This window comes from Ambystoma mexicanum, chromosome 2q (genome assembly GCF_040938575.1).
Source record: "Ambystoma mexicanum isolate Mex_15411 chromosome 2q, UKY_AmexF1_1, whole genome shotgun sequence".
Taxonomy (NCBI): Eukaryota; Metazoa; Chordata; class Amphibia; order Caudata; family Ambystomatidae; genus Ambystoma; species Ambystoma mexicanum.
The window spans coordinates 1,296,333,777-1,296,347,075 of NC_090924.1; the positions used below are offsets into that span (position 1 = coordinate 1,296,333,777).

A 13,299-nucleotide genomic window follows, 5' to 3' on the forward strand; every position below is an offset into this window, starting at 1 on the left:
TGCCAAGTCCATAGACTGAGGGCGCGGGTATAGACACGCTCCCTTGTGTTGTGTTAGCATGTTGTATGGGTAAGGTAGCTTGATTGGGTCGCACATCGCCAGTTTGAGCAGATGTGGAAACCACGATTGTCTCGCATACATAGGAGCAACTAGGATTAGTGTTATTTGTTCCTGGTGCATCTTGTGCACTATTTCGCTCACGAGTGGTGAAAAGGGACAATCTATGGTGCCTAACTGCGCCATAATAGGCTTTGTGCCATGGTCACACTGGCAACAATCGACACCAAGCCTGAGGGCTCGATGGTGTAGTCTGCTTAAGGCCGGGCAGGCACCACTGGAGCCACCCGAGCCTGCTGCTTAGTTGTCGACCATATCCACAGCTTCTTTATAAAACATATCGAGCATCTGCTCTTTGAAAGCCTCCCACTCAGCCCTGGATGTAGGCCTCAGTGACTACTTACCTAGTTTGTCCGACGCAATTTCATTTTATGGTTGGAGGAAGAGGAAAAGTGGCTCTGTGAGTGGCGGCAAAAGAATTTGTGATATCTTTTTCTATTTTTTTGCAATGACTATCCCTTTTCAGGAGTGGGCCCCTCAATCTTGGGCTTCAATGACCAGACAGTTGACCGTGCTGGGGATTTAGCTGGAGACCGCCCTACCACGAGTTACTCAGCCCTCTCCCGTAGCGATTTCTGGAACATTTTCATACAATAACCACAGTTCTCAGAGATTTGGCTGACACTGAGGAACCACACAGACGAAGTGTGTCTCTGTGATGGACATCTTGGAACTGCAGTCATTACAGTGCTTGAAACCTGACACTTTTGGGGTGGACATCGTGCCAAAATACAAACAAAATACAAAAATTCATTGGTTGAAAATTCTTGTAAGAGAGTTGTTCCGTGAGCAGTGTGCTGAGCGTGTAGAAACATGAACTGAAGCTTTAGCTTCTCTACCTTGGTTACAGTCACCCTGCGAACCCCCAAGGCACACCCTACGGCGTTCCACTTTGGTCAGCCTAAATTATTGGGATAGAGTGACTCGCAGATAACGGGTTACTACTCACCGCTCACGATGACACCAGTTTTTCATAACCCATTGTTTACCACAGGAAGGCCAAAGGGGGACTTTACTAGATGGAAGGAGGGTGGGCCACAAGATTAAGGTCAATTATATGAGGAGGGGATTCCCCCCCTCAACTTTGAGCAATGTAAAACGTTATTCACCTTGCCTGAATCTGAGGCATTTCACTATATGCAACTCAGACACAGGGCGTCTCAACCAGAGACCAAAAAATGGAGGGGGAGGGGACCTGATGCCTTTTGAGAAGCTGGTATCATTTAACCTCTTGTCACCAGGTTTCCAACATATAAAAACCTTTAGCGGAAAGTACAGGTGAGGAGATGGAACAAGTTACTTACCTGTAATTGTTGTTCTCCAGCATGGGTCTGGCATGGATTCACATGCTCGTGAATATTCCCCGTCGTCAGGCTGGGAATCCTCGGTAAAGAAAAAACCAGTATCAGTTCGCATGTGAATCCATGCCAGACCCATGCTGGAGAACAACAGTTACAGGTAAGTAACTTGTTCCTTCTCCAGCATGGGGTCTGGCATGGGGTCTGGCATGGATTCACATGCTCATGAATAAAGAATACATAGCAGTACACACAAGCACAACCACGGGAGGCGGCAAAGGCTCAACATTAAGCATTACATCAAACTCAACATTAAGCATCTTACCTCCTCACCAGGCTCACCTCAGGCGCACAGGTTGCGCAGCACTGCTTTGCCGACCCTGGACTCCTCCCTGGAATCCCGATCGACGCAGTAGAATTTTGTGAAGGTGTGCGTCGACCTCCACGTAGCAGCCCTGCATATGTCCAGCAGGGGCACACCAGAAAGGAACGCCGTGGTAGCTGCGATCGCTCTGGTGGAATGGGCTCTCGGACGGCCAGGCAGCGGTCGGTTTGCCAACCGATGACAGTACATGATACAGCCGGAGAGCCATCTGGAAATGGAAGCCTTCGAGAGAGCCTTCCCCTGATTGACAGGTCCAAAGTTCACAAAGAGTTGTGACGTCTTCCGAAAACACTTTGTGCGGTCCACGTAGAACTTCAGCGCTCTAGCCACATCCAGCGAGTGCAAAGTCCTCTCAGCCGGCGACAAAGGCGACGGGAAGAACACAGGCAACACCAAGGGTTCGTTGAGATGGAAGTCCGACGGTACCTTGGGCATGAAGGAGGGGTGCGTCCTGAGCACTACCCTCGTGTCGTGAAAAGTCAAGTACGGGGCCTTGCAGGAAAGGGCCTGGATCTCTCCCACCCGTCGTGCGGAGGTGATGGCCACAAGAAACGCTGTTTTCCACGACAGAAACTTCAACGGGGCCGAGTGCAGAGGCTCGAACGGAGGTCCCATGAGCTTGGTCAGCACCACGTTGAGCTCCCACGCCGGGGCCGGCGCCTTCACCGGCGGGAACGATCTGAACAGTCCCTTCATGAACTCTTTCACCAGACGATGAGACCACAGGGACGACCGGCCCGTGGTTCTGGTGTATCGGGAGATCGCAGCAAGATGAATCTTGATGGACGCGTGTGCCAGTCCAGCTTTGGCCAGCGTCAGCAGGTACGGCAGTACCTGGGGAGCCGTAATCCGTAGAGGGTTAATCTTCTGTGCGTGGCACCAGACAGGGAACCTCTTCCATTTGTGTCCGTAGCATTTAAGAGTCGAGGACGCCATGGCCTTTGCAAGAACCTCTCTGCAGTCGGCCGGTATGTCGTATCCTCCAAACTCTAGCGCTGCAGGAGCCAGGCCTGCAAGTTCAGCGATTTCGGGTCGTGGTGGAGGATGGCGCCTCCTTCCCTGGAGAGCAGATCCGCGTCCACCGGCAGCTTGATTGGCGGGGACGCTGACAAGTCCAGAAGGTCCGGGAACCATATCTGCCTCGGCCACGCAGGTGCGACGAGGATCATCCTGCACCGTGACCTCTTGAGCTGTTTGACAAGCCGGATTAGCAATGGCAAAGGAGGGAACGCGTAGAGGAACAGGCCCTCCCAGGGGAACGAGAAAGCATCGCCCATGCTCCTCGCCTGGGGAAACCTGCTGGCGAACCTCCGGCACTTGGAGTTCGTCGCCGTTGCGAACAGGTCGATCTGGGGTGTGCCCCACCGTCGGAAGAGGCGATCCACTAGATCCTGCCGTAGTTCCCACTCGTGGCACGAGCGCAGCTCCCTGTTGAGTGAGTCGGCGATGGTGTTTTTTATCCCTGCCAGATGAAACGGCACCAGAAACATCCCTTGGGCGACTGCCCAATGCCACAGGTCCTGCGCCTCCTTGGACAGTGCTGGGGACCTGGTTCCGCCCTGTTTCCTGATGTAAAACATGGTGGTGGTGTTGTCGGTGAAGATCCTGACCACCTTGCCCTTGAGGGACGGAAGGAAGGACCTGAGGGCCCAGAACACTGCAAGGAGCTCCAGGACGTTGATATGGAGGGACTTCTCTGTCGGGAGCCAGAGGCCTCTCGCGTGCAGGTTTTCGGAGAGCGCTCCCCACCCTTCCAGGGAGGCATCCGTGGTCATGGTCTCCTGGTGGTCTGGGGTCTGGAAGTCCATGCCCGCCGTCAGATGCGCGCGGGTGCCCCAGCACCGGACCGCTCGGCGGAAACTCTCGTCGAGTGTGATCCTCTCCTCGAAGCCGCCCGTCGTTTGGATCCAGCGCGCGTCCAGAAACTCCTGCAACGGGCGCATCCGGAGCCTGCACATGGGAATGAGGTAGATGCAAGAAGACATCATTCCGAGGAGGGACTTGATGGACCTCACCTTGGCCGCGTCGGAAACCAACATCCGCTGTACCTTGCCCAGGATGGACCTGGTCCTTTCCTCCGACGGGGAGGCCAGAAGGGACACTGTGTCGAGCTTCGCTCCTAGAAATAGTGCGTTTTGCGCGGGTACCAGGTGGGACTTGGCGTAGTTCACCGAGAATCCCAGGTCCGTGAGAAGTTGGACGGTCCTTGCCGTGTGCTCCACGGCGAGCTCCCTCGTCTTGGCTCGGATGAGCCAGTCGTCCAGGTAGGGGTAGACGTGGATCCCCTCGCGGCGCAGCTGCGCCGCCACCGGTGCAAGGCACTTGGTGAATACCCTGGGTGCCGACCGTAGTCCGAAGGGGAGGGCTTTGAACTGGTAGTGACGCCCTTGGACCACAAACCTGAGGAATTTTCGGTGCCCCTTTAGGATGGGAATGTGGAAGTAGGCATCCTCCAAATCCAAAGACGGTAGAAAGTCTCCTTCCTCCAGCTGCCCCAGGACGTGCTGGAGGGTGACCATCCGAAACTTCTGCGCCTTGATGAACTTGTTCAGACGTCGCAGGTCTAGGATGGGGCGCCATCCTCCCGTCTTCTTCTTCACGAGAAAGTATCTCGAGTAAACTCCGGAGCCCCGAAGCCTCTTTGGGACGAGTTCGATGACGCCCTTCCTGAGCATCGCCTTTACCTCCAGGAGAAGCTGAGGGACATGAAGCTCTTTCCTGGCCACGGGGGGGAAGCGCGGGCACCTTCTTTGAAACTCGAGCGCGTGGCCCCGGGCTAAGGCGTCCAGCACCCAACGGTCGGTGGAGATGGACTCCCACACGCTGACGAAGCTCGCCAGCCGGCCTCCCACCAGGGAGCTTCGGAGGGGGCCCGACCCCACGGCCGGTTCAATCCTGTTTCGACGAGGCTTTGCCACCTTGACCTCCTCGGCGACGACGGCGGCGTCCGCCAGACTTGCCTCGTCCTCTGTAGGCCTCCTGAGACGACGAGCGGGCCGCTTGACGGTAGGTGGAGAAACCGCCGCCGGAACCTTTGGAGGCACCCTTGCCTCCGCTGCTCCGAAAGGGCGTCCGTCGTTGCTGCAGAACCCCAAGGGCCCGGGCCATCACAGTGTCCGTTTTAATGGCCTGAAGGGAATCGTCCACTGTTTTCCCAAACAGGTTGTTCCCATCGAACGGCATGTCCAGGACTCTGGTCTGTACGTCTTGACGGAAGTCCGTAGCCTTGAGCCATCCACGCCGCCTAAGGCACACGCCGTTGCCCAACTGGCGAAACCCAGTGTCGGCGATGTCCGTCGCAATAGTGATGGCGTGGTCCGACGCCACCTCACCTTCCTGTAGGATCTCCAGGGCATCCGCCCTCTTGTCGTCCGGTAGGAAGTCCAGCAGGGGAGCCAGTTTGTACCATAGCTCCCTGTCGTAGCGGGCCATGATAGCCAAGGCGTTGGCCGCTTTAATCGTCGCCGCTGCAGACGAGATGACCCTGCGTCCCATAGCGTCCAATTTCTTTCCCTCGCCGTCCGGTGGGGAAGTCGATGTGGAGGCCGCACCCCCCCCCGCTTTCTTCCTGGCCGCCGCGGAGACGACGGAGTCCGGGGTAGGCTGCGCCCGGAGGCACAGGGGGGCCGCGTCCGGGACCCGGTACTTCTTCTCGTACCGGTCTCTTCTAGCCGGCGTCGTGGAAGGGTTCTTGAGGAGGGCGAGGCCCTCATCCCAAATGTCGTCCAGTAGAGGCACCGCGAGGACCGTCTTCCTCTTGGCCTTGCACCGTTGATAAAGGAATCCTTCCTTTTTCTTTTCCTCAGGGCAGAGTTGGAAAAGCTCGGATGCCCTGGCGATCATGGAGTGGAACGATCCAATCTCGTCGGGCGGAGAAGCCCTGGTGGGAGGTGACGACGGTAGATCCTCGTCGTATACCTCGTCGTCCGTACCCGTCGCTGCCGTGTCAGTCCCCGTATCATCCCCTCGGGTGGACAGGGAGGAGGGCTGGACGGGGCGCGACGGCAGAAAAGGAGGTGGAGGGTGAATCCTTCTTTTCTTGGGAGGGGGAGCACCAGAAGGTCCCGGTTCATGATCCCCCGACGGGAGAGGTTCCTCCGTCGGCAACGGTAGCCTCGTCCTTATCTCTGAACATAAGGACTGTATAGCCAACAAAATGGCCGCCGAGTTGTCTTGCGGCACTGGCAGAGGGGAATCCGACGGGCGATCAGGAGCCCCGTCGGCACCCTCGACGATGTCGTCGTCACCTGCGTCGGGATCCATCCCGACGGGCCGGTCTTCTTCTACGCCAAGGCCGTGGCTTAAGACCTCAATCAGCTCTTCCTCTGAGGTTGAGGCCGAATCTACGACGACGCCCTGCCCCCCCTTTTTCTTCCCCGCCGGGGGTTTCACGGGGGTCCTATCGATGGGCACAAAAGAGGACTCCCTCCGAGGTGGCAGGGAGACTCTGAGCCCCGAGGTCGCCACCACTGGTGTAGCCTCCACAGGCTGAGCCAGGGCCGCCGCGACAGTTTCGATAGAGGGCTTGGCCGGATGGATTAAGGCCTTCACCACCTTAGGTGCGCTCACCGCCTTATCCTTGAGGGGGGGGACACTGCCTCGCTCCCCCTCCGATGGGGCCTTCGAGCTCGACCGGGGCCTCTCCAGGAGCTTCGCCGGGTGCTCGCCCTTCCTCTTACCCGACCCAGAGCGTTGGCTCGTGGCTGAAGGTGCCGGGGAGGGTGCGCCCTGCCTGGCGCCCGTAGAGCCCGACCGTTCGGCGCTCCCGGTGCCAGCGGACTCGCGGTGCTTGGCCTTGTGTTGGACCCCCGTCGCCGGGGCGTCCTCAAAGGTCTTAGAAGACCGCTCGGATTTCTTCCTCTTCTTCTCGCCTGACGGGCTCTTCCCTTCCAGCCAGTTGGCGAGACGTTGATGGCGGTCCTTCATGGTCCGCTCCGACATATTGCCGCAAAACGCACAGTCCTTCTCCACGTGCGTCTTGTCCTCATGTAAGCAGTAGAGACAAAAGGAGTGTTCGTCCTCCTTAAAGACGTTCTGCAGCTGGCATCCAGGGCAGATCCTGAACAGCTTTCCGGGCGTCGAGCTTCCCTTCTCCTGGGCCATGTCCGGGCCTGAGAAACTTCTGGAGTCCTCCAAAAGCGTAGCTCGATGAATCTTCACCCTTGAGGGGCGCAGACGAATCCGACACGGGTCCCCGTTGATCGGATGGAGAGTCGGTGGAGCTTGAGGCTCTTTTGACCGAAAAAAAACGAAGTTTTTTGAGAAAAAATGTGAAAAAATAGCACTAACACTCGAGAGCAATAGCACGAGGATCCCAACACATGAACGTGCGGTAAAAATCTGAAGATGGCTGCCAGAGGCGGTGCTTAGGTAGAGGGCAGTCATTGGCTGTGGTCAGTATGACGCAGAGACCAGTGATTGGTTATTACTACGAAAGACAGATCAGAAACGAAACTGATACTGGTTTTTTCTTTACCGAGGATTCCCAGCCTGACGACGGGGAATATTCATGAGCATGTGAATCCATGCCAGACCCCATGCTGGAGAAGGAGGAATATATGAGGAGTTGGGAGACTGTGTTAGGTAAATATTTGGGGTAGTACCCTTAGGGTGTGCTACAACCTTAGCCTCCTGGCAATAGGGACCCAACCTTTGATATAGGTCTGAACTACACAGGTTGGTAGTGAGGTCTAGCAGCCAGGCTCATCTTAAGAGGGGTCAATGTGAGCACTAATGCAGTTACAGGGAGATTCACAGTGACAAGTATTCAAATAAACACTGATACTCAAGGCTTCTTGATAAAACAATTATACATTTATTTACTAGTCATTTACACAAGCCTTCTTCAGAAGGAACAATATAAAGCAACACTCAAATACACTTCAAAAATCCACACTCTTAGGTTTCTTAAATTCAGTAACTTCCCATTGGGGGTGACACAATTCCTACACCCTGAGGTGACATAAATAACTAGGATGCTTGTGGTCATTAATATAGAACTGTTACATTTAGAGTAGACAGAGAGTGTGTAAAAAGAAAGGTTCAACAGAATAAACAAGAGATCTCAAATATTTCTTTAAGCAGGCAAATACTGTTGGGCCCCCCCAATGCAGAGTAAGTTAACCCCTTACTGGAAGGACAGGTGCAACACAATAACAGAGGAGAGAAGAGTAATTCAAGGAAGCAGGCTAAGCCAATTATAATGGGCAAAATGTCAATGTAACTGAAGCACTTGTTGAAGGTGAGAAAAAGTCTTTGCACAATGTTTTTAGAAGTCTTTGATGAAGAAAGAAGAATCAAATGTAGGGCCACGAGCCGGGAAACTTGTGAAGTACAAGAGCAAGCAAATCTACAGTGAGAGGTAAGTTCTCTCAGACTTTACAGTACCTTTAAGTTTGAAGAAAATATGCAGCCGATGACCTCTGTTCCTGTGCAGCTCTGCAGATCCTGTTGTTCCTGGGCCTCAGTTGTGGGGACAAGAGGGAGGACTTCTGGGGGCTCCTGCACCACAACGGGACTGTCACCGACCGCAACCGGCATACTTTCAAACAAGTGGTACTTCAGTGTTACAGCTTCTCGTGACTACCGCAAACAGCAACATTACGGTTCCTGGCTGTCGAGATGGACCTTCCTTGCGCCTTGGGTCCCGCACTCTTGAGGGGGCACAGGTTCGGTCAGTTCTGCTTCCTGGGAGTCCGGAGGATCTTCCTGGAGCTCTTGGACAGCTTAAAAGTAACGCACACATACTGGTGCTCCTCTCCATGGCTATAAGGTTTCCAGCAGCAATCTGTGGAAATTTCAACCAGCTGCGATATGGTTGTCCAGGTGGCATAGTTTGGAGTTGATTGGTCACACCAACTCAAGGGGAGAAGTTGTCTTTGCAGAGCTTCTCTGTCGACGCAAACTTGGTGCTTCAGCACAGCAGCAGGGCTTCACCGGGCCAACCAACAGTCCAGGAGTCGCATCAGGACGAGTCTTCCAGTTCTTCTTCGGATTCCTTCGTCCAGTGGTCGACTCTGCCTTCCAGCCAAAAAGCCTCGCCTTTTATGCAGGTTTCTCCCATTCATTCCAGCCTAGCTGTCAATCACCCGGCAGGGTGGCTTTCCTTGCCGGACAGCCAGCCAGCCAATCATTACAGAGTGCATTTGGGTCTAAGCACAGGGAGTTTTGCGCACCTCCCTCACTTCCTGCCCCCAACGGACATTCTGGAGCCAGAGGCGGGTTTCACTCGTGAAGCCCGCCAAAGACAAAATGAAGAAAGAGACCAAACCGGTTTGGCACGCGGAGTAATTCTCAAGAAGAACCAAAACAACAAGAAATGGTGAAAAAAGACCACTGGGTCATTTTGATATAAATGACACCCATGGGTGCTTTAATGTAGCTGTGAACGCAGCCTGCGGTAAAGACACGACACAGTAGTAAAAAGTAACCACTGCCACCAGCCATTAATTGTGTAAAGAGTAACAAACATTTTTACATGAGAAGCTAGACAAAGGGGCTACTAAGTAACCCCTCCAGCACCCTATTGTAAGACAGTGTGTGCTGGGTCTGGAAAGTTACAATCTACAGCAAAGTCAATTTCAATTTACTGCTCTTGGAAACAGTAGCTAATCCAAGAGTAAGGTATTTAAACCTTGGTGAAATCTAAAAGACTTCCCTGTGTCACTGCACTAAAGGTGCTGTGTGACACAATGCATAAAGATGCCTATGGAGTTTGTCAGACTCCAGCAACCAAAAAGAACCACTAGAAAAATACATGAGAGAGTGGGAAAAAGGTCTCACTCTCTACAGGTTAGAAATCTAAAAAGTCGTGAGTCCAGCAAAAGTGCTGAGGGTCTCTAAGGTAGAGAGGAATTAGCACATTTCTGAGAATTCTCCCTAACAATTTGGGTTGCACGATTTCAATTACGTCATGGGAAGCCACATGGAGGAGGGCCTCTAGGGCATCCATATGTACCACAATATTGGAAAACTCTTACAAAATCTTTTATCGATGGTATCTTACACCCAACTGTTTGCATACTATGTATCCACTTGTTTCCCCCCAGTGTTGGAAGGGGTGCACAGAGGTTGGATCCATCCATCCATGGCTCACATATGGTGGCATTGTCCCATAATTAAACCCTGGCGGCTGTTACTCTAATCCAAAAGACTGTGGGCATTCAGCTTCCCTTAGATCCTTTGTTAGTCTTATTGGGAGACAGAGACGAAAAGGATATTTTTACCATTTATTAATCTATTTATAAGCTTGTGGCACGCCAGTAGAACGCAGGCATCAGAGCTCAATGGTGCCCCTCACTCCGTTTTATTCAACCGTATACTTACCGCAGCTAAACTTTTCATTGAGCAAATTTGGAAGTAGGCAGACAACCCTTCGCTCCCATGCGGTGGGTGAAAATGTGGTAAATTTGCCCCATGTAGAAAATCCCTGCTACCCTATCTGATACTCTGACCAAACAGAGGCATGTATGGGATCCCTTCATTACTTTTGTCATTTTGGATAATTACAGACCTCTGATTCCTCAACAATGGAAATCGTTTTCACTATTATTAGTAAGATACGAAATGAGCACAGTAAATGGGTCTCCATGCCGACTATTTGCCTTGTAGCATCTATCTATGTATTCCAGGTCCTTGTGTTGAATTCCTCTCCACAGCCGGAGTTGATACCAATGCTCTCGCTCTAGGTTTATTTTCTTTTATCCCTTTTAATTGGTCTTATATTGGAAAGCGTATATATACAAAGTGTTTCTCTCCTAAAACGGCTCTTCCTCGTTGTTTGATTTGTTTTTTCAACTTACCTGAAAATCAAACAAACATTTTTTTTAAAAGATGTACGTTGATGCCTGAACAGAGTTCCAATGTGGAATGAGGAGTACGCAGCAGCATTTCTCCCCACCAGACTTGCAAATCAGTCCTTTTTGTTTTTTCAACAATATGGTTAAAATGACAAGCATAACATGGTGAGAGAATGTCCATGCTTTCCAATAAATGCTTTTCAATAAAATGTTTGAAACAAAAACACAACATGGACAGCAGTGGCATCAAAGACTATCTCTCTTCAGAATAGCGATGCTTAAGCGAGGATCAATCAAAAAGAGACCGGGGTCAGTGCAGCTCTTAGACTTAGGCCATTTTTAGATTTGGTCCTCTTAAGTGAAAATGAAACTTTCGGTCTCCTAAGAATGAGCCATTTTGCCTGGACAGCATTTGGCAGTGAAATTTGAGGTGACAATGGAGTCAATGTCGCAGAGGTCGTCACATGCATTACTGAGGGTCAAACTTGCATGCACCTACTGTGTTGGTTACTGATGGGGTCAAAACATCGAACAAGGATAATGAAATACACTTCCAACCACTGTCATTGAAATAAATATCCATTAAGATTCACGCGTTTCTCGATGTAGAAAAAATGCAAGAGTGCAAACATGATCTGGTTTGATAAATCAGTATGATGTACCTACTTTCAAATATGGTGCAATGGGTTATTGCATCATCACAATACGAGCATCCCACATTGGAAATTGTTAGCAAACCTTCTTGAAAATGTATGATTAGTCCTTACCTCCAGTGCTGAGACTTTCAGTTTGAAATACTTTTTGAAGTGGAGGAAAGTAAATAACCAACAACTGCCCCAATATTGATCCAATAACTGCATAGCAAAACATTTTGTTACTGCAGAGCCCAATTTCAAACACTGATTTGGTCTGTAAATAAAACAGAAAAGTAGACAACAAAATTTACTGAATTTGTTTGTTGATAGCAGATATCATTTGCAAAGTCAATAACTTAATGGAAATGTAAAAATGACCTAGGTTTACTGATTGCAGACAAATAGCACCTCAAACTAACGTGGTCAGCAAGGCAAACAAACCTGGAATGGCAAGTTAGAGCTATCCAAACTAAATGGCAGAGCACTTCTTACTTGGAATGATGTTTGGACGTAAACTGAAACAAGGGATGAATATGCTACATAAGTGGGGTTTGGATGAAGCACAGACTTATTGCACTTATTCAATCTCCAATTATAAAATATAAGTCCTTCGCTCCGGGGCAAAGCCATAATGTGGTACTAGGAAAAGTGAAATCATTGACCGTGCTAAAGCTTTCTAATATACTAGTTTATTAAAACTCTGCTTTGAGTTTTCAGGAGATTTGCTCATGACAAGGCTAGGGTGGACAGTGGACAGCACTGATTGCGTTCTGAGAACTTGTACTAAGAACAGTGCCTAGCTTTCCAACTTGGCAAGAAAGAGCCTTACCTGAGATCGTGAGCTCAAGGCATTGAACATATCAAAAAACACAAAGCATGTGAAAGTCATTGTTGTGTCTCTTGGTGTGATGACGTTATCTTGCAGCTGTGAAAAAAGAAAAGAAGGATTTAACTTCAAAGGTTTAACCTAGGTAACAGCTTTCCCCAATTGCAAAAAGTCATTATTCAAATCTATTTTTAATTCGTGCCCAGAAACTATATTCCACTTAAAGTAATGTATATGGGAGCAGTGGTGTGTAACAAACTCCCACACAGAACTGAGACCATGAATGGCTTTCTGTACCACAAGACCAGGCAAAACAGATCAATCATCCCCTTGCTGAAAGAAGTGCCCAGGAGTAAAACAGAAAAATAAATTAATCAATCTGTCGAAGGTACTTTGCATGAAATCTTCCACAGATAGCTCATCTTGTGAAATATCTTTGCAGGTGCAGTGTGGCTGTCCAACAGTCAGCAAAGGGCAAAATATGGCAGTAAAGTCAAGATTACATCGAACTTTACATAAGAAGATTAAAAAATGTTTACCTCTAACTTTTGTTCTCGCCCTTGAAAGTTTGCTAAATATGGTATGAAACTGGCAGGCCAAATACGAACACTCATGCCACATTTTGCCAGGTTTCATCATAGTTTTCCTGATGATAATGATTGCTGTAAAGGACAAATTACTTGCCTCTCTGTAATGTTCTTTCTGATGGATGTTCCTTGTTAGGGAGAATTCTCTGTTTAGGCTGAATTTCCTAACCTAGTGAGTCCCCCAGCAGCTTTGCTGGATTTTTGGGGTTTATTTTTTTCCCCTGCCAAGTATGAGACTCTTTTACCCTCACTCTTGGACATGATTTGAGTGTGTTTCTTTGAATCTCGATGTGTTTAATGGGCTATGGGGTCTTTTACTCCATAGGGCTTCATGTGTTTTTGTGATGTGTGCTACACAGCACCCTCATTGCAGTAACACAGGGGTGTCATAGTGACCCCCCCAGTATAGACTCCATACCCTGGGACTGACTATTGTCTCCCAGGGCACTAGTCTTAAATTCTGAACAGAACCAGTACAAACCATCATATTGTGGACGTACTGGCTGGGGCAATTCAATTGCCCCGGGGTCTGTTAGTCGAGGGGGCACGTCTCCGTCCCCCCTGATCGAGTTTTGGCTGGTGGCAGTGGATACTACTTTTTATATTCAACCGCAAATATTTTCCTATGGGATTTCCCATTGTTTTAGGCTACT

General features: G+C 50.4%; 1 protein-coding gene across 6 annotated transcripts in view; it reads right to left on the minus strand.

Moving 5' to 3' along the window:
• Window positions 1-13,299, minus strand: part of ATP2C1 (ATPase secretory pathway Ca2+ transporting 1) — a 1,883,161-nt gene that overhangs the window by 60,511 nt on the left and 1,809,351 nt on the right. For all 6 annotated transcript variants that reach the window (XM_069648728.1, XM_069648731.1, XM_069648729.1 and 3 more), the window contains 2 exons: window positions 12,063-12,158; window positions 11,366-11,507 (listed from right to left, as the gene is read on the minus strand). In XM_069648728.1, coding sequence (XP_069504829.1) covers window positions 11,366-11,507; window positions 12,063-12,158 — 238 coding nt within the window. The remainder of the gene's footprint in view (window positions 1-11,365; window positions 11,508-12,062; window positions 12,159-13,299) is intronic.